The following is a 21697-nucleotide window of genomic DNA, read 5'->3' on the forward strand; positions in this document are numbered from 1 at the left end:
AGCCTGACCTGTTGTTAGTGGATTCAGTCCCAAGAGAAAGACAGGCTAGTTACAAGAAATGCTCCACTGCTTTTTTTATCTCTATCTCTCCCACTCCATCGGGTATAGTCGACACACAGCCACACTGCTGGGCATGTATTTTCCGGTCCTTTCTTCTTTTCTCAACACAAAATAACAGACAAAAGTCATAAGCATGCATTTAATCCTCCATGTGTGTTGAAAGAGTGGATTTCTGCTACTGGCTGTCGGATCATTTCCACTTCTGCCTCTTTCTGTTTACAAATATGTGTAAGGTTCATTCAGTTTTCCCCTCCAAGGACTACAGCCAAACAGATGATGCCAAACCGCTTCACTTCACTGAAGTCAGGTTTTTCCAGTTGAATTCACATTGTCAACATTGTCATCAACAAACTGCTCCAGGCATGTACATCCATTAGAAGTGCTTCCTCAGAGAACATCCCAAACAGACACAACATAACCACCAACGCCCTCCTTTTCCTGGTTCCCCCATTCTGCTTTTCTTGCTGCACATTGAACTTCTCACCCATCATCATGCTGCTCATTCTCAGTTCAGGGGCCAGAAAAATAGACAATGTGTAATACATTTTCTTATTTAGGAGGGGGAATTTTGCTCTCTGCCATCATGCGCTTTCTCATTATGCATCCTTTGTCCCTTGTTTTGTATCTAAAAAAAACACAAAACTCAGCTTGTCCGCAGCCTCCATCTCTTGTCAACCAAGGGGACAATCACCGGTCAAGGGCAAAACATTCACAAAAATTTAGCTGTAAACAGAGGAAGGAGGGGGGGCTGAATCATACTTGGAGCATTCTGTATTATATTTGTCTGGACTGGATATGTCATCGTTTTTAGCAGGTTGACAGGAGCAGGACAGGGTGGAGAGGCAGAGAGGAAGGATATGAGGGGGTACCATCATGGCTGTCAGACCCATCCTTTCCCCCCTGAGGGCTCTTCTGTAGTTCAGCAGGTATTTTTGCTGCTTATGGTGGCAAAGAGAGAGCAGGGTACTTATCCTAACTGTAAACCTCCATGAATAACATTTTTGTACATAGAGTTTGTGCCTGGTGTATTTTCTCACACTGTGCATTCATCTTGTTATTTATATGGAAATTTGTGACCCTGGTAAGTATGTGAGCCTCAAGGTTGCCATATCCTCCCTCCCTTGTGACTGTAATATGTATTTATGTAGGAGAATTATCATCAGAATGTCTATATGGGTAACAAACAAAAAGTTCAAAGTAAATCAATCTTATTTTTACTTGATATACAGTGGTTTTCTGTAGTTTGAAGTTTTTATACAGAGATAGATTAAGTCTCTCTATAATTGACCTCCAATAATAAGCCGGAAAAAAAGATCTTAATGTTGTGTCTATTAGTCAGCACTCCCATTTATCTTTCTGTGACGAATGAAAAATAACAGTCTGACATCTATTGCAAGTTAGCAGGTGACAGGTTGATTTTTCAGGTGTCGTAGCTCTTCTTAAACACCTATGTTTGTCTTTCTACCTTTTAAAAATGTCTGTCCTTTCACCTGTGCACCTTCCTGGGATTCAATCAAAGTTTGGAAAGCAGGAAGAAATAATTGTTAGAATCTAATTATACCTACAGGTAATTAAGTTAATATCTCATATGGAGGTAAGCTTCTCAGAAAGAGAGATTGATGGCACACCACCTATGTTTGTCTTCTCTGTCTCCCTCCCTCCCTCTCTCTCTCTCTCCCTCTCCCTCTCTCTCTCTCTCTTTCTGTGTGTGTGAGAGAGACGGAGAGAGAGGTACGACAGTCAGTGATGAAGCAAACTGCAGGAGACAAATCACAGAGCCTCAACTGATGCTGCTCACACAGGTTTTTTTTTTTCAAAGAAAAAAACATTGAGGAAGATGATGTCCAGTCTGCTGTTGGAAAAAATTTGAAAGAGAAACTGCAAACGGAGTCTAAAAAAACATCTTTTGCCATCTTCTGTATCCAAAACTTCTCAAGAAACCATTTACACGTAAGTTATTTAATCAAATACTTTTTATCCATTTATGTCTGTATGTAAAACCATTATAATATTCTAATTGTAATGCATTTGGTGTAATAATTAGTGACTACATCGTTATAGTCTAGGATTTCCTTTTTAATTTGTATTAACTTTTTGATGGTAGCTTCACGGGGCGAATAAAAAATAGCAAACACTAAACTTCACCTTTATGATTCAAAAGTTGCAAATATGATACATAGAACAGCCACTTTTTTGGCTTGCAATAAGCCATAAAATCTGTTTTCTGAGTTTCCTTACCTTCAGATAGTCAAATTGACCTGTTTCACCCAGATTAATGTGATTTATAGCCTAAATGAATTATGACTTCAGTGCAGGTTAATCCTATAAGAACATGAGCTCAGACTCAGAATCAGGGCAGGGATCACTGTGTTCTTTTCTATCAAGGTTATGTGTCCTTTTACTTTAAGAAAATAATGAGGAATATGAATAAGAAATTGTAAATTGAAATCATCAGCTGTGGCTCCAGCGCCAGCTGTGTCTGCTGTCTTCATCCCCGTCTGTCTCACTCTCAACCTTTTCTCATTCCCATTGTTATTCATGCAGCAGATGATTATTTTTGTAAATTGGGGATTTGCATGCATCTACGTTCAGTATGTTAATAACAGATGGTTAATGAATGGTGCACAAAATCCTCACCTTTCCTCACAAGACATACTGGGCCACTTGATGGACATTACAGAGCTGTCAGTCAGTCAGTCACCTTTAGGCTATCAAAATCCAAATTCAGGTCACTGTTAGTCTGAGGTTGGAGCCTTCAGTGTGTGATGTCTATGCAGGAGAATGGAGACATATGACAGTTTTGATTCTGTTATGAAGACAAGGAAGAAAGCATAAAGTGCTTGACATTTAAGATAACTGTCTTGTAATCAAATTAAAGGGGTATATTGTGATTTTTTCCTTGGAACAAGAACGTCATATTGCCAGACTTGTCTCAGCAAAACAAAAATGTTCTGACAACTGATTGTATTGTCTGAACAGCCTAAAATGACACCATTTACAGACCCACATAGATAAAAAAAAACAAAAAGTCAGACAGACAGGCGGGCAGGCAGGGAGCTGAGACTTGCAGCGGCTCTAAAATAGCTTAACACACATAACACATGTAGTGTATTCTCCAGAGGTTTTGCCCATGTGATGCAAAGTCTAGCCAGATTTTTTTTTTACTTTTGCCTCCTAACTGCATGAGTAGTGAGCACATGCTTACCCCAGACTACTGCTGGGTTATTTTTTCCAGCTCTGTCACTTATTGACTGTAGGACATACGCAGGATTGATGTTCTTGCTGTTAATAGTGCAGCAGGCAATACTTGGGCTATCGATCCCTCCTCTTTCTAACCTCCATCCCTACAATGCACGCCCCCCTCCTTTCTACCCATTGAATATGATTAAGGAGCTATGGTATCATGGGAAAATAAATAGAGGGATAAATGAGATGAACATGTATTGATGAGCGTAATGCAATGCTTTTCTTGTGGTCTTGAATTTTAGCCGCAGGCAGGACACAGCAGGAGAAGAGACAGGCGGGGGAGTTCAGATGATCATGTTTAATGATTTATGTCCTTTTAATGCAGAAATACAAAAGGGGTTTTCAACCTTATTAAATGATCATTACTGCTAGTTAGACTGTGATTCATGAGGGATCACTGCAATAAAATGTACTCTTGACTATCCTAAGTCAAGTTATTAAAAAGCAGCGCCACCAGATTTAAATTAGTGTGCAATGTGAATTACAAGTGATGTTTTTCTTGCATTGAAACATGTTTTGGTGCTTTAGTATCACAGTCTCTCTGTGCAGGAGCGTATTTATCAGATAAACCAGCTTAAGCTCATTTCATTGTCTACCTCTTTACCCACTGACCTTTTTTCTCCTCCTCCTCCTCCTCCTCCTAAACATAATAATCTCCCCTGTCAGCGTTCATTTTGATTGCATTTGTTTGAAGGCTTTCTAAAGAGAGAGAGAAAGAGAGAGTCATCTGTTCCAGACTGACCCTTTTTTTCTCAATCTGTCAGATTCTCCCGGTGCGACCGTGTGTCTGATTGGGACCTGGTGTGTGTCAGGGGGCTATGGTGAGGCGATGTGCACAGGCTGGTGTGAGGAGAGATGTACCAGCGTCAGTGGAGGAAGACGGAGTGGTAAAGGAGTGGATCTTCATTCATGGCTTTGCATCTCGCTCTTGTTCTTGGCTCTGTGGGGCCAAGCGTCCCCGCAGTGCCCGGACAGCTGTCACTGTGCCTGGGACACGGCCACGGTGCTGTGCTCGGATGCAGGGTTGCGGGAGATCCCAGAGGGGATCCCCCCGGAAACTGTCTCCCTCCACCTGGAGCGCAACTACATCCGGAACATCCCAGAGAGTGCCTTCAGTGATCTGGTCCACCTGCGGGACCTGTACCTGTCCCACAACCGCATTGACTCACTATCCTCAGGGGCTCTGCGGCATCTGGGCCCTGAGCTGCGCCTGCTGGACCTCTCACATAACCAGCTGAGGCAGGCCAGCAGAGAAGAATTCGGCTCCACTCGTGCAAAGACACGACTCTACCACAACCCCTGGCACTGTGACTGCACCCTGCAGGAGCTGATGGAGACTCTGAACCTAGAGCCCGAGACGGTGAACGGAATCGTTTGTGAGAGCTCTGTGAGAGGGGTGGGTGAGGGGAGCAGGTGGGAGGACCCGGGATCACAGGGCGAGCATGCAGGTCAATCGCTGGTCAAACTGTTGGATTCTGGAGTGAATTTCTGCAGCCTGCAGAGGAAAACAACTGATGTGGCCATGTTGGTGACAATGTTTGTGTGGTTCTTCATGGTTATTGTGTATGTAGTGTACTATGTGAGGCAGAACCAAGCCGAGGCACGCAGACATTTGGAGTACCTGAAGAGTTTGCCCAGCCCACGCAAGACCCCCACAGAGACAGACACTCTAAGCACTGGTTTCTGAACGGCTGCTTTGGCTGTAATTAAAATGGAATAATCAAATGCCATTTTTATGGAGAGCAACTGATAAACTCCAAAATGCTGTGAGGAGTTACTGTAAGCCGACTGTGGATGACAGTGATACGTAGGAAATTAACCTTTTACAGCTGTGTTTCGTGATTGCAATATTTCTTTATTTTTGTTACGACTGAGTCCCCTGTCTTTTTCTTAATATTTCTTTACCTATTGCATTTTATTGAAAAGCGAGGGGTGATTTTTTTTTTATCCATTCTTACTCATCTGTGCCAAGAGAAAAGAAAGGAAACTGAAACAAAAATAATATATAATATATAATAATATGAAAGGATGAAGTAAGAATTGTGGAGAAAGAAAGACATTCTTTGAACTTTATAACCCTCTATCTCCCTTTGTAGACCTCTATGCTTTTATTTTCTCCTCCTACCATGCCCCTTACTATGCTCTTTTATCTTTCATTAAGCTCTAATTAAGAGTCTTTGACCAACTGACCCTTAATGAACACTTGAAAGGCACTAATCAAGTGTAGTGTCTTTATCAGGTCAAAAAGGAGAGTGTGTAATCTCAAATGTGTGTCCTCATATAGTTGCTTATGTGTGAATGTGTTTGAAGTGTGTGGTGCTTTTTGTGCGTTGTTACAGCACATTTTTACTATGATAACATTGCTTTTGCATGGATGCTGTTTAAGCCTTTCCCAGTACATGACCATTAAGCCAGTTGTTTTGGTGCCAGTGGAGAACTGCTGATCTAAATTTACTCTCAGGAAGCCATTAGAGCTGGAGGTGAACAATTTTGTCTCCAAGCTGCAGCAATCAGCTCTAAAATATCTGGACAGCTTAGTGTACAGCTGTCACCGGTACAGAGAAAATTCAAACCAGATTTAGAAATGGATTGATTATTAAGATGCTCGTTATAAACATTGTGAATTAGATTAGTGTAGCTATTTATCCTGAGAGAAGCTCTGTTAGTTTAGCGTTAATTAATCTCTTGAGTTCTGCTTTTTTCAGTCGTCTCTGCACTGATTGTTGTGTACAAATCGTTCCATCTCCCATTTTCCACACAGGCTGGATCATAATTGATTTTTTTTTTTCAAGTCACTGTGAAAATAACACTTTTCTCATTTTCTCATTTAGTACATTTTGAATGGCTGTCATGTTCAGATTAAAATCATTCCTGACAAGCAGCATGCACTGTAGGTGTGCTGAATATCCAGCTCAGCCTTCTGCATAAATGTGATGAAACCTGACCGGATGAACCGTCACCTATTTTTAGTTTCACAAGTTCATTGTAATCGTATTTACTGTGGAGCATTATTCTCTGAGGGGAGGCTGTAGTGTGTGGTTAATGTATGAGCATTTGTCATTTTTCACTGTTACAAATAGAAACTGTGAAAGGCCTCACTCAGTTAGTAGTCAACTACATTTACCACTGCCCTAAACACACTAGGGCAGTGGTTACCAACCTGGGGGTTGAGACCCCCACACAAGGGGTTGAAAATTCAGTTTGAGGGGTCACAGGTCACAAGATTATTAACAGGATACGAACTCTGGAAACGGATTTCTGCTACACAAAATTATAATCATTTTTTCAAACAATATATGTTTTTTCTTGTAAATTACAGGATAATTTTAGCCGTTTGTAGCCTTTTAAAGATTATTAAAACAAACAAGAAAAAAAAACACTCTTTTTATAAGTAGCCTCACAAGTCAGAAAGATTGGGAACCACTGTGTCCTGAATCCCCTCAGTGATAAATTAAAGTGTACAGTTATGACCCTCTAAGTGTTCATGGATGTATTGTACCCCATTTGTTCTAACAATTGGGTTGGTAACGTAAGATCTGAAGCGAAACTTAGAATAAGTCAACTTTCTGTGTACTGTACCTGTGCTATATGTGACGTGCATGCTTTGATATGGTATACAGAGAAAGACTGGTTCAACTTGTGTTTTTCAGGATGAAGACAATCTGTGAAGTAGAGCTAGAATCAGTGAAACTATGAGTAGAGCGATGTTCATATTGTTACGATAACTGCTCCATGTAAAACTTGGTCCTGGTTGGTAGACCACAGGTTAAAAGATTGGAATAAAAAAGTTGGATATTGTCCTGTGACTTTGAAAACAAAACTGTCTGTGGATGAACTTGTGACGCACTGTTAGTGTAACTTTACATGCTCAGAATATTTCCTAAATGTTGTCACAAATGTTGATGTGCCAGAGTTTAATTTCCCAAATGCATCATTCTCTACACTCATTGGCTCGGGAAGGTACAATGGTGCTGTCAACCCAAAACACAAGAACCAAACATGTCCTCTGTGTTAGTTTTTTTCTGTAGGTATTTTTTTTATTAGTGATGTATTTCTGTCCCGGTGATTTGTTTTCTCTCCTGTTTGTACGCCAATAATTACTCAAACAAGGATAAAGTCATAGATCGGAAACCATTACATTAAATAATAATAAATGAACTATCAAAAAGTGATTTCAGGAAAAACAAAAAAAAAAAATCAACAATGACAAATATATAAAAAATAAAAGAAACATTGCTCTACTTTGTTCATAGAAATGCTTCTACCTTTTATTGCTACTGTAGGTTGAAAAAGGCAAGAAGGTGAATAGAAGTACAGGAAGACATTATCAGTTCACAGAATGAGCTGGTCATGGTTGGCAGTGTTTCCTATTTCTACTCTACCATGCGATTGAAAAAACTATTTTACATATATTTAAAAAAAGTACATGATATGGACTTTCACCACCTCCTTCTTCAACTTGTTTCTGTTTGTTCTTTCATCATCGTCAAAAAAAATCAAATTGGCCCCCTCCACTGCCTTTTCTTAAAATCTGAGCTGTTTCTCCCCCCAAAAACACACAGTGGAAACAGAGCACAGCAAAATATTTGGGTGTGACTTTACTTTTTTTAAGGAATTTCCTCGGGGAAGAGTAAAAACTTTTGCCGCAGATATTTCGAACTACGTAACAAAACAGAATATAAATAAAAAGCAACATCAGCCTGTTACTTGGTTTTGTCTTTTATTTCCAATTTACATTAATTAAAACGTAACAAAAACAAGTCATGATCATAATAATAATATAATAATGCTATTATTATTAATAATAATACTATTATTAATAATAAAAAATATACACAACCTCACACAAATGAACCCTCTGCGCTGGCTGCAGAAACTGGAGCAACAAAGTCAAACACACCTTAAATCTCTTCAACAGTTTGTGTGAGTGTGTGTACGCCAAGGCAGAGGGCACGCCCTGTGTGAGGGGACTGATGAGAGGAAGTAGAGAGGGATGGGGAGGGGAGGGGTAAAAGGTGCAAATGGGGGGGGCGGGCAGCAGAGACTGGGCTTTCAGGACCAAACTTAGGATCATATTGATTGTATTTTTCTAAAATATTATGGGGTTTGTAAACAAAGATTCAGGGGTCAAAGGCCTTAGTTTGATTTGTAAAATTGTTTTTTTAGCGTGAGGTAGCTTTAAAATGTCAAAACAAATATTGAGACAATTAAAAAGAAAATTAAACTCATTATTCGTTCCAAATTGGGCATGCCATAAGTGTAAAAAAATCATCACGGGCATGTTTGTTTCTGTGTGGGGGTTGAAGCAGGAGGGTGGGGAAAAGGCAGGGACATTTATCACCCTGAAATCCAAAATCCCGGGGTGAAATGCACTCTCTGAGAAACTGTATATATATGTATACACACATATACATATATATACATATATACAAGGCACTACATATGAGTATCTGGTTGTTAAAAAATACAGACTGTTTTACAACAATAGCACCATCGAGTTTATTATAATACACAGTAACTTTTTGATACACACTGTGGTGGTAGAAATAGGAACACCTGCACTTTCTATGTAGCAAGATTTTTGGTTTCAAAGAGATACGTATGCTTTAGTGGATAAGGTACAGGAGTGAGGGGGTTTGAAAAGAGGTGGAAGTAAGAGAGAAAGTTGGTGGATAAGGTTTTTTTTATGTGTAAGTGGGCTTTTCATTACTTAGCAACAAACTCAGTTCTACCACACCTGGGACCCAAACCTAAACAATAAATAAATAACACCAACACATTATTCTCTCTCTAGTTCCCTGGTATGTTCCCGTACTCTCCTCGTACTTCCTCCTTCTTGTTCATGGGGTGGGTCTGGAGGGGGCTGCTGTTCACCCAGGGTGAAGTGGGGGCTTTGGGGATCACCGGGTGTCCATAGGGGGAGGGGGGGGCGAGTTGACTGGAGGCGATGCTGGATGAATCACAGATGACAGTTGCTGGTGCCATTCAGTGCAGATATCCTACGGAGTTCGACTTGGAAAAGCACTTTTTACTTAGAAAAAAAGTCCCATTTTAAAAAAGTGTCTTGATTTTTCTTTTTCTCTCTTTCTCTCCTCTTTTATCTGAAGTGTGCTCCTCTTTCGTTTTTATTTTTTTAAATTTCCCACTTCTTCTTTCTCTTTCGATCCCTCGTTCTTTACAAGAAGCAGACTGGCCCGACATCAACTCCAAACTCCTGGTCTGCTCCACCAATATCCATGGGGGCAATGTCCACGATGGGCAGACGAGAGGTCTTCTGTGATCTGTATTCAATCACTGTCTTGCCCCACTGTCCCGTGTGTTTCTGTGCAGGGGAAAAAAACACACAATGGCTGTTAAATGACCTACAGTATGACTTCTACAAAATTCCAAAGTATGAGATTGGTTTGGTAAGTCTGAGTGAACTCCACAGAGAAAGAGAGAGAGAGAGCGCTTAACATTTGTGAGGAGAATTTGTGTGAGCTTTAGTGTTCTGTGAATAAAATCCTCCCTTTGTTTGTTTTATTATATAATGTATATTTACATGAAAAAGCGTGTACTCTGTGTGTATGTGTGTTCAATCTGTCCAATCTTACCGTGCAGCCGTCCTCCATCACGCTGTACGTGAAGCGGCTGTTGCCCTCGGCTCTGATCTCCACGTCGTTGGAGCCCTGCAGCAGCACGGCCTTCTTCAGGTTGCCTGTTGAGGCGTCCATGTAGGCCACGCTATTCTTACAGTGGTAGGTGAGGTTTTGAGACGCCTCAGTGGACAGCAGTCTCAGGAAAGTCATCTGGATGGCAGCAGTGTTGGGCGCCAGGCTTTCATCACCGTAGCTGAACTGCATGAGGCCACAGGAAAGGAGTAAGTGAGAAAAACAGTTATTATTATTACTCTATTATGGAACCAATGTTGTGAACTGTTATAAATGCCTCATGAGTAAGGCTAATTGCTTTTGGTTTTAACCAATTTGTAGAAAAAATGCTGAGATTTTCCTACATGTAGAATTTGTATGTGATTATTTAATTGTTAAAATAATTTTGCAGATATCAATGAACAATCCTGGTGGGCAGGATTAGTGACATACACAGTGTCAATACTGGGAGTCACCAAAGTCCCCCAAACAAGGGCTTTCAAAGGACCAGAACTCTTTAAACTGATTTTTACCCAGATTTTATGCTCATGTGCATCCAAAAGTTGTCGTATAACTGAAAATAATGTCCACATTTTTTGCTTCTTGTATTAGAAAGTAAAAAGAAAATTGTGAGGGGGGGATTGGGGGTGAAAACCAGCCTGCTGATTGTACAGTATAGTCCCCACACATAACATAAAAAAATAGCTACACTGTGTTGAAAGTTTTGAAAAGTTATTTTTTAAAATGAGATTTTCACTCACATTTTTGTTTTATAGATGTTTTTGGAACTGAGTTTCACATTTTTAAAAAAATACCAGTAGTTAAAATCCATCCATCCAACCAACCATTATCTTTACCCACCTATCATGTGCAGGCTTGCACATGGGTGAGACCCAAATAATCAAAATTAACATTATTTGGGGAATTTTTTGGGAAGACAAAACAAACAAGAGGCAAACTATGATTACACTAGAGGGAATATATCAGCTTGTGTGACTGCACAGAAGAATGAAAGTGGGACTTACGTGGAATCCTCCATTCATTGTCTCTCCGAACCAGATGTGTTTGTGCTCCTTGCTCTTGCTGGACCACCAGTTCTTGCGAGGGATGTTGGAGGGCTTGGAGTGGACGCAGGACTCCCCTGTCTCCATGTTACAGAAGACCTTGATTGCATCAACTGTGCAGCCCTGATTGGGATCAATCCAGTACTCTCCTACAGGCAGAGAAAGGGAGGGAAAGGACAAAAAAAAATCAGCTTCCAGGACGAGACTTTTCCTCACATTATACACCCTTTTTGCAAAAAAAAGCTGCATGGACTGGTAATCTTATGACACACTGTGCAAGTCAGAGTCAGACACACCTAATCCAAATCTTAACTTTACCAAACTTGAGCTGCCAAGATGAAATGTCACATAGCTTTCGTTTTCTTCATCATCTCACCCCTATTTGACCAATTCCCATTGGTGTCACTCACCGCTCTTCCAGTCAGGATGGCAGAGCTTCAGGTCTCTGCAGGTGCGAGCGGGGTTCTTCCTGGATCCCTCGGGGCTGCGGATGTTCTCAATCTGGTTGTTGAGGGATTTGAGTGTGGCGTCTACCTCAACATCGTGCTGGCGGAGGTTTCCAGAGGCCTGGTCGGCCCTCATGTACCTGAGAGGATCAGGGGACTTCTCAGTCTGACCCAGGCCAGCAAAGGCAGACATGTCGATGCCAGGGCCGGGGGGACCAGGAGGACCGGGGGGTCCGGGGTTTCCAGGAGGACCCTGAGAGGCAAAGAAGAATGAGGAGAAAGAAGGGTTATATTTAGCACTGCACACCATTTGTCTTGTCATCACTCCTCATATAGTGTCATCTCTTGCTCACAAATGTTGGATTATTCTCCCCTCTCCAGTCAGACTAGACAATACTCTCCTCATCTCCCATAATGGGGCAGAAAATGCGGCCATCTGTTCTGCAATCTGTTCTCTCGTCTCATTTCATCTTTCTTGTCTAAGACTTCACTCTTATTTCAACAATGCACACTTCGCAAACAAGCTCAGGTGATGCCAACAAGAGCTCTTGCTGCATCTTTTCTTGTTGCTTTTTAATCTAACCTTTTCTTTCCTTCATGTTTTTTTTGTGTCCATTTAAATATCACTTAACCAATTTCATAAACTGTAAATGATCACCTCAGTACTGTTGTCAAAGTTTTACATTATAGTGTATACATGTAAGTATAAAGCAACCATGATATTGTTGCAATTCTTGAGATCTGAGATGTTGAATGTAAACTGACTGAAGATTACAACTTGTCTTGTGAGCCTGTACGAATATGGCACCATGTGACAAGAAAAATGCAGAAATGTCTTTGATGGCTGAACTGTGAGAGAGTTTCTAATATGTTTGACATTAGTTGTTATATAGAATTTTTGTATGTACATTTTAAATGGCTCTTAAATCTATAACTATTATCCAAATATTAACCAGATGTTTAAAATAAGCATTTTTTTCATTATTTGATTCTATTCATTTGTTTATTAAGATGACAGTGTAGGTATAAAAGCCAGAAAAGACTCCTATTAGGTTAAATTCATCTTGAAATATTCAATTCAATTTTACATGAATTATCCCACATTTTTCCTTTCACACATGTTATCAGTCCTTATTTATGATTTTTTTATATCTCCATTTGTATATTTTGATTATTTAACAAAGAATTATTTCTCAATTAATTTTTAACTATGACAGCAGGTCACATCATATGGGATTACAAGATTTGAGCTGATATTACTGCATTCAATCCATATCAGCAACAGCATGACGTAGACCTGGAACTCATGATATTATTACGTGCTGTGAATTTTGCACAGTCAGACTCTCAACATGGACCTTTTCAAATTTTAAAGGCATTTTGAATTACATAAAATAAATGGCCACATCCATGTAATACATGTCTTTTTGTGCACAGTGTAGGTTTGTAATTAAATGTAACTCAAAAAAATGATTTGAATTACGTGAAGGCACACATTTGCAAGCTAAAAGGTATTTTTATCTTGTTATATTTTTCAGAAGAAGATCAATGTCACAGGCAGAGAAGGTTCTAGTAGGTACTCACAGCAGGTCCGGTGTCTCCACCGCGACCACGAGGTCCAGGGGGTCCGATAGGTCCTGGCAGACCATTTGCACCGTCCTTTCCAGCAGGGCCAACAGGTCCAGGTGGTCCCTAAATACACAGATGGAGGGAGGTTTTTGATGTTAAGCTCTAAAGACACTGCATGGGAAGAAACTAATTTTATTCATTTTTGAATTGATGATATTCCAGTTTTTTTTTTTTTAATAACAAATGAGTATTTTGGTAATGTTTGAACTCACTCTTTGTCCAGAAGGTCCAGCAGGTCCAGTAGCGCCCTGGTCTCCAGCTTGACCCTGAAACAGATGACTACATTTAAACATACCTTAAACTAGTTGAAGCAATAAATAAAATACTATCAGTTATGAAAAGAATAAATAAAGGAATACGCTGTAACCAGAACAAGGGTTATTTTAAACCGTAACCAGACCAGTGTACAAAGGTCTGGATGCGGATAGATTTACATTCAGCTTGGATGCTTACCGGAGGTCCGGGCAGACCCTGCAGACCAGTGAAGCCTCTGTGTCCCTTTTGTCCTCTCTCACCACCCTCTCCAGCTTCACCCTTGTCACCTCTGGGTCCTTGGGGTCCCTGAGAACAAGTAGACAACATTCTAATTAGATAAAACTTACAATAATTTAACTTATCTTTGTTTTTATGTTGCAACAGTAGCCACAATGTAATTCAGAACTTCACACTTTTGTCTTATAAAAGACAGAATGACGGTCAAGTCAGCATAAATAAATGGCCAAGCATCAATAATTTTAAATTGTATGTGTTCATGGTCAGAAAGATTCTGTACATACAGGCATTCCTCTGGCTCCAGCAGGTCCTGGAGGTCCAGCAGGCCCTTGTGCACCCTGGAAAAAAAAAATAGGTAAGTAAGGTAGGTAGGTAGGTAGGTAAGGTTCATCCCCATCACCTGTGCCAACAACACACCTGTAGCCACATTCACCTGTATCTAGAGCATTAGTTCTACTTAGGACGTGAGTGCATTTTTCCAAAAGCACTCTGGCAACCCATAAGATCAAATATGTCTTCTGGAGTAAGATTTCACACAGTTACACACAAAGGTGCATTTTAGGAGCAGATAATCTAAGAGTTATATAGTACTTTGATGAAACTACTGAAATGCACTGAATACATAGCATGTAAATGAGAAAAGTAGGCACAGAGTTTATCTTTTTCACTTTAACCACAGGTCTGTCACTCAGGGTTGATGAAACACTTGAGACATCCTCTCAGCTATCAGACAGGATGCTAATTTCCAGCAGGTGAAACATCAGCCTTTTATAAATCTCTTTACTTAACAGTACCTAACAAATATCACTACTTACTTAGCTGCATTATTTCTTGAAACACCAAGTTGAATTAAGAAAACAATATCCTGTTTTTTTTTAAATAAAGTTTCACTTGTGTTGGAGTTGCTACTCACAGACTCTCCTCGGTCTCCCTGTTTGCCTGTGGGACCAACTGGGCCAGAAGCACCAGGAGCACCTGGAGCACCAGGAGCACCAGCTGGACCAGTGTTACCACGGTCACCCTGCAGCACAAAGAGCACAAACGGTCACGACAGAGAAGCTACAAACACAGGATCATTGACTGCAATGTTAAAATAAAATGGACCCATATTGTGTAAAATCTAAATATCTGCTATGAGAAAACGTATATGGCAGCAGATATTTAATTAAAATGCAATTAAACACTGAGCAGAAAGCAAAAAGGTGAGTCAAGCAGAAAGTACTAGTGTCTAACAATTATAGTAAACAATGGATCATCAAACCCTCATTCTACAGGCAGTTTCACATCATGTCTAACAAAGTCGCTTGTAAAACATCATGAAGAATAATCATAAAACATAATCCTTAACCTGAGCAATAGCATACTTGATAAAGGAGCCTTGAATAAACAGGTAAAGCAATTTGTAATTACAGCCGCATCCTTCAGCACTGAGGACTGAAATAGGTCACCTGAGCACAACAGACACAACACAACAGACACATTCACCTACTGTTGTGTATCTCTTTTATTCTATTTTAAAGGATTCTGTATTTCTCACCTTGACTCCAGGAGAACCATCTCTACCAGGAGGTCCATCAGATCCGGGGTTGCCCTGTCAGACAGAAAGATTTAATGTTAGATGTTTATATGGATTAGATGTCAATAGCATACACCTCCACCAAGCAAGATGTCCAATTGAATACTGACCAGCTTTATAATGAACCCAACAAAACTCATTAATAATTATGTGTAAACACAAAGCAAATAGATACATGACGAAAATAGCAGTGAAATTTAATGGACTTGGCCTCCAGACCAAAATTCTGCAATTTCAGTAATTGAATATAAAGAGTTAAGAGCCACTGGACTAAATATAAGCTGGCAGATGTATACAAAAACAGGCTGTGTGTTGGCTTTTTTCTGACCTCTCTACCAGGCTCTCCTGCTGGTCCAGTAAGTCCAGGTGGTCCAACAGGTCCAGGGGGTCCACGGTCTCCGGGGCCACCAGAAGCTCCTTGTTTTCCTGGCTCACCCTGAGAGGAGAGGACTCTTTACTACACAAGTGACATCATGAATTACCTAGACATACAACTCATCATGTGACACTTATGTAATGATATATTCACTCTAATGTCCCAGTGAATCGTTGTTTTTGGAGACATTCCAGTGAACACAGATGGGCTTAGATCACTATCAATCCACACTATTGCCTGATAATAGCCTCTAAATTTGTATGCAGGTAAGTCTTCAGATGGAAATGAGGACATTATCTGATTATCATTTATTCAACAAGCTTCTTTGGTGGCATTCTGTTAAATCAGCAGTGAAACCTGCTTAATCCTGCCTTTAAGACCTGCTAACATAACTGTAGTAACAGCATGGAAATCTGATGGTCGACATCTATTTCAGAGGTTTTCCCATGATGACAACCATAAAATTAATTTTAAAAACATAAATTTTGAAAACTCAGCTGCAAAATTCAAGTCTGAAAACAAACGCTCTGGAGCTGAATTAGACCAGTCACATACTCTAGGTACTGGATCAATCAGCAAAGATGCTTTGACCTTGTTAACAGCTATTAAACTAGGCATTGTGGATATAAAATGCAGCATGTTTTTCTGAATGCTTGGCCTATTAATGTCCTTAAATTTATTTAGAAGCTGGTTTTGGTCAATAATTTTAAAGAAGTTTCTACAGAAATTTTTTACATCAGTGAAAAAGCATCACCTGCGCACTGACTCCCAACCACAGCATTTATTTAAATGGACAACATTTTGATCCCAGTCGGATCAACACATAGGCTGACAGGCTCTATGATGATATAGAATGTAAGGCTGCAACTAAGGATTCTTTTCATTATCGATCAATCTGTAGATTATTTTCTCAATTAATCAATTAGTTGTTCAGTAAACAAAATGTCTGATGTCCTCAATTGTCTCTTTTTGTCCCGACAAACAGTCTGCAACCTAAAGATATTTAATTTAGAGAACATTTTTTGAAATTTTCTCTCAAAAAATGACTCAAAACAATTCCTTGATTATCAAAATAGTTGGCTATTCATTTTCTGACGATCAACTAATTGAGTAATCGTTTCTGCTCTAATACAATGCATATAATATGAAATGCAAATAAGAAGTTTGAACATTAGAAGCAAAGAAACAATTGCAGCACTGTGAATGGTGTGGTCATCCAGCCAGGTGTATAGTAAGAGGGGTTCATGTTGATGTCCAAGTAAAGGACGTTACCGACTTGAAACATACAATGTGTGACCTGAAAACTATCAGATGGCCAGGCTGAAAATATAATTAAATGTTATATGTATTTGAATGAAAATAGGTCAAATTTAGACTATACAGTATAACTTATGACAAAATATTGACAAAGAGCAGCTTCAATCCAGAAATACTGGTTTCAGTAAAGCTGTTAAAACTCATGTGCTGCCCTCATAGAGACCACACTTGAAGAAAACTACAGGATGTCACAGAAAACTGTATCTGCTGTTGAGACTTCCGTGACGCATATTCTCTGCTTGAAACATTCCTTGCTGAGTTTGGCATTGCCGCTGCTTTCTTGGCATCCCTTTCATGCATATTGATGAATAATTAAATGGTAAGGACATGCCCAATGAGATGTTGTATGTAGGGGATCTGGCTCATGTCACAGATCAAAAAGTGTGAGATGAAAGCAGGGGAGCCTTCCTGTCACATGTCGTACTGTACATCACATGGAATCAAATGGAGAAAAGCCTTGGCTCATGTGAGATCCTGATTTGATTGTGATCCGATTAGGACACGGCAGAATGACAGTCCAGAAGCTGCCAATGTTCTCTTGTACTTTTGTGTGCACTGAGTGACAAAACATTAGGTATTATGCAATGAAGGCAGATTCATGAATACTTATTTTATTAACAGCCTGTTTTGTTATTTAAGGTTTACAAACACTATTTTACTGGCAGCTGTGAAAGAGAAACATCTCATGTTGGAAAGGTGTAGCAGGAAACTGAACTCCATGCTTTACTAGTCCTCCCTTTCGCAAAGAGATATACCATATAACGTTGCACTAAGAGTCATACTACCAATCTGAGATTTATTTCAGTGCATTTATACAAGTGCTGATATGATGCATTGATTGAAAGAAGATTAATAGACAACAATTTCGACTAATTACCTATGAAGCAAAAATGCCAATGATTTTCTTGCTCAAGCTTTTCAAAAGTGAGCATTGGCTGTTCCCCTTAGTGTAATGAAATTAGAAATTCAACATATTTTGGTTTTGGACTGCAATTTAAAGACACCTTTGACTCTGTGAAACTAGGATGGGCATTTTTCTTTATTTTCTGACATTTCATGGACTAAATAATTAATTAAAAATAGATAAACCAACAGATAAATCGATGGTGAAAATAATTATTAGTTGCAGCCCTAATGTGTGAATTATATCATTTGATTAGGTGATGATTGAGATACTTACAGAAGGTCCAGGCAGACCAGGGAAACCTCTCTCACCACGCTGTCCAGGTAGACCCACAATACCGCGTGTGCCAGCCAAACCCTGAGGACCTGAAGGACCTGGGGGACCCTGAGAGGAGAAAAAAAAGATAATGTGTGCTAAATATATCAATAGTCAAGATTGTATCATTCGGTAGTGTTTAATAATTGTTGTTTTTTCATTTTTTAATTAATGAAATAATCTATTACTTTTAGACTCAATATAGAACAGAAATAACTCACATAGCCCCCATAATCAGAACCAAAAAAATGAAATTAAAAAGCGAGTTGAAGTTAAATAAATAAAAACTTGAGTAGTTACAGGTGGATTTTTTTTACCTTTGGACAGAGCAAGGCTAGCTGTTTCCCCCCATTTCCAGTCTTTATGCTAAGCTAAGCTAATCAGCTGCTGGCTCCAACTTTCACTGTAGTGTTATCGGTTTTCTCATCTAACTCTCAGCAAGAAAGCAAATATGAGTATTTCCCTAAATGTTTAACTATTTCTTTAAATAGTGCTTATCATCAGTACAGTATTTAATACAAAAGGAACAACCATTTCTTTGGTCAGCAAGTGTTATTCTTTGTTGACACGTACTTAATACAACACAATATAAAGCTAGCCATCTTTATGGTCGTGTTTCTGTAAGTTTGATTCTATGCTATTCTGTTTCAGTCATTCTCTTTCTTTACTTTTGCAAAGATTTCTGATTTATATCTTTTGTCATTTTGTTCCACCTAGGATTTTACAGCTCCCAACTGCAGCATCACAGATGAAAATCGATCTCTCCATCACCTCCCTCTGGTCCACTTTCATCGACACCACCCCAGTCCAATCTGCCACACGGTAAAAGCTCTCTTAACCCTTGCTCACAATAAACGCCTGACTTGAAGTGACACCTGAGACGCACAACTGAGCTGACACAGACTTTGATGTGTTGCACAGTTCAAGATTTCATACATGTAATCTATAGGTGGGAAAGGTCTTGACTTGACATTGCAGCTATTTTTCTGTTTGAGTATGCAATCATCTGTAATATGTCATTATCTCGACGGGGCTTGTCATTATCTGATAATTGACTAACAGCCAATATACCAGTAATTATAAATCACAGGCCCTACAACCCTCCCTCCTACAGATCTGCCAATCATTAAGTTCTAAATCATATTCAATGCCAGCCCAATTTAGCACCTCGCTCTCCTCCTTTGCCCATTGACTTCAGCCTCCTTAATGTACAATCATTAAGGAACAAAACATTTATTTGCAATGATTTTATTACTTCCTATAATTTTGACTTTTATGGTTACTGAGTCTTGATTGGCAATAGATGACACTGTGCCACTGGTTGATCCATCATCTAATCTTATTTAAACAAGTCTAGAGCCTCAGGGAGGGGAGGTGCAGTGGCAGTGTTTTATAAAAACTGCTTTAAATGCTCGATGATTGACTTTGGCATATTTTCATCCTTTCAGCATCTTTCTTTTAAAAGGTTCCTTGGAAATTTTGTGTATAATAGTATACAGACCACCAAAATCATCTGGTTTTATAAATGAAATTAATGAACTGCTCTAATATACTAATATTCTGGACACTGTGGCTCCCTTAAGAGCTAGAAAACCCAATACCACACCTCAGCCCTGGCTAACTAATGACATCAGATCTCTACAGCTGTTATTCTGAATGAAAATGGAGGAGTTCTAGACAGCCTGTAGACTTGCAGACTCTGAGGGATCTAATGAAGACCTTTAATCAAGCAGTGAAAATGGCCAGAGAAGAGTATGATAATTACTTCATTAATAAACATAGATCTAACCCCAGACTCCTCTTCAACGTTGTGAGTCACACATCAAGTCCACCCCCTGCTGTTATTGAACCATCAACTGACAAATGTGAATCGTTTTGATCTTTTTTTCTCTGACAAAATCAAAAACATAAGAAACAACATTTAATTTGTTGTCACTGAACCCTCTCCTCCTAGCTTCAACTGTACTTTAACTTCCTTTGATAAACTAACAATTGAAAATGAAACTGAGACCACTGCCAAAATGAAGAACTCTACCTTCTCTTTTGATACATTCCTACCCATTTCCTTAAAGAAGCCCTTGTCATAACCTGTCAATTTCTGGATTCATTCAAATCTTTACTCTCCTCTGGTCTTGTTCCTGATTGTTTTAAAACAGCAGTAGTACAACCTCTCCTTAAAAAACCCACACTAAAGCCAGATACTCTTAATCATTTCCGGCCAATCTCAAAACTGCCATTCTTTGCAAAGGTCAGATAAATTCTTTCACGAATGGTAATGGTCTCTTTGAGGTATTTCAGTCGGGTTTAAAGGCAGATTATAGCTCAGAAAATGCACTCCTTAGCAGCTAACTCTGGTGAACACACTGTATTACTCCTGTTGGATGTGTCTGCAGGTTTTGACACTGTTGATCATAATATTTTAATTGAAAGTCTTGAAAATTAGGTGGGCATTTCAGGTTTTAGATTGGTTCTGTTCTTATCTTTCAGGAAGGTCATTCTGTGTGCAAAGTGAGAACTATCAATCAGCACATGGAGTTCCGCAGGGATCCGTTCTTGGGCCCTTACTATTTTCCATTTACATGCTACCACTTGGTCATATTATTAAAAAACACAAAATCAGTTATCATTTCTAAACTGATGATACACAATTATATCTCTCCTTTGACACTGATGACACCAATCATTTAAACAACCTCCACACATGCATTGCAGATATCAATAACTAGATGGCATCAAATTGTCTGCAGTTAAACTTAGAACTTAGAAACAGTAATTTGTGCATTAATTTCATCCCAGTTAGATTACTGCAATGCACTATTCTCATGCCCCACACAACAAAACCTCATTAAACTTCATCTGATTCAAATTGCTGCAGCCAGACTCATAACCAGGTCCAACAGGAGAGAACACATCACATCGCTTTTATAATCCCTTCAACCCAGTCCATCTTGGGGTGGATTTTAAAATTTTAGTGATCACTTTTAAGGCTCATAGAGGGTTAGCTCCAGAATATATGGCATATCTCCTGACCTCCTATGAGCCTTAATGCAACCTGAGATCCTCTTCAGTTGTGGAATGACCTGCTGGAGGAAATCAGGGAAGCTAACACATTGTCTTCTTTTAAGTCACTTTTAAAAACTCACTGATTTGGACTTGCTTTTTATTGATTTTACTGTTTGTTTTATTATCTTTTGTTGTATTTTATCATAATATGTTGTTACCTGTTTGCTTATTGTCTTTTTAAATTGTATGTATAGCACTTTGTAACTTGTTTTGAAAAGCGCTATATAAAGGTATTATTATTATTTGTTTATGATGGGTGTGTGTGTAGTGCTGAATGCAGGCAAGGTAAAAGACCGGGGTCCTGTCATTAGTCTGTCACTGGGCTTGCGCTGCCCTGTGCTGTCATATGTCTTGGTCTGCTATTACAGTCACTGATGGACACTGACAGCTCTGTGTATTAATGGAGTGTGTGCTCGGCTGCTGTCCATTACTGATGAAATTGGCTCTTTGGGCTGACAGAGCTTCGTAAAAGTTGACAAAAGCATAGAAAACCAACACATTTAATCATTTCCTTCTCTCTATAACAAACGCCTGTGTTCACCTTGACAGTTTTCAAGGTGATGTGTGCAGTTTGGAGAGA

The 21697-nt window shown here is 39.4% G+C and overlaps 2 protein-coding genes across 3 annotated transcripts in view; one reads left to right on the forward strand and one right to left on the reverse strand.

The window, feature by feature from the left end:
* The first annotated feature begins 1852 nt into the window (after positions 1 to 1852).
* Positions 1853 to 8047, forward strand: LOC122981082 (leucine-rich repeat-containing protein 3-like). Its single transcript, XM_044349604.1, has 2 exons — positions 1853 to 2010; positions 4071 to 8047. Exon 2 carries the CDS (start codon positions 4136 to 4138, stop codon positions 4991 to 4993), a length of 858 nt encoding a protein of 285 aa, XP_044205539.1. The 5' UTR covers positions 1853 to 2010; positions 4071 to 4135; the 3' UTR covers positions 4994 to 8047.
* A 1381-nt stretch (positions 8048 to 9428) lies between these two features.
* col2a1b (collagen, type II, alpha 1b) overlaps positions 9429 to 21697 on the reverse strand; it is a 51958-nt gene continuing 39689 nt past the window's right edge. For both annotated transcript variants that reach the window (XM_044349605.1, XM_044349606.1), the window contains 12 exons: positions 18016 to 18123; positions 15471 to 15578; positions 15104 to 15157; positions 14480 to 14587; positions 13851 to 13904; positions 13528 to 13635; positions 13287 to 13340; positions 13030 to 13137; positions 11410 to 11698; positions 10961 to 11148; positions 9900 to 10142; positions 9429 to 9628 (listed from right to left, as the gene is read on the reverse strand). In XM_044349605.1, the coding sequence (XP_044205540.1) occupies positions 9482 to 9628; positions 9900 to 10142; positions 10961 to 11148; positions 11410 to 11698; positions 13030 to 13137; positions 13287 to 13340; positions 13528 to 13635; positions 13851 to 13904; positions 14480 to 14587; positions 15104 to 15157; positions 15471 to 15578; positions 18016 to 18123 (1569 nt within the window). In that variant the 3' untranslated portion in view covers positions 9429 to 9481. The remainder of the gene's footprint in view (positions 9629 to 9899; positions 10143 to 10960; positions 11149 to 11409; positions 11699 to 13029; positions 13138 to 13286; positions 13341 to 13527; positions 13636 to 13850; positions 13905 to 14479; positions 14588 to 15103; positions 15158 to 15470; positions 15579 to 18015; positions 18124 to 21697) is intronic.

The sequence above is a fragment of the Thunnus albacares genome, chromosome 4 (genome assembly GCF_914725855.1).
Source record: "Thunnus albacares chromosome 4, fThuAlb1.1, whole genome shotgun sequence".
Lineage (NCBI taxonomy): Eukaryota > Metazoa > Chordata > Actinopteri > Scombriformes > Scombridae > Thunnus > Thunnus albacares.

What these genes read in the sequence shown, in the direction of transcription:
- LOC122981082 (XM_044349604.1), top strand. Translation starts at nt 4,136, where the DNA reads ATGTGCACAGGCTGGTGTGAGGAGAGATGTACCAGCGTCAGTGGAGGA.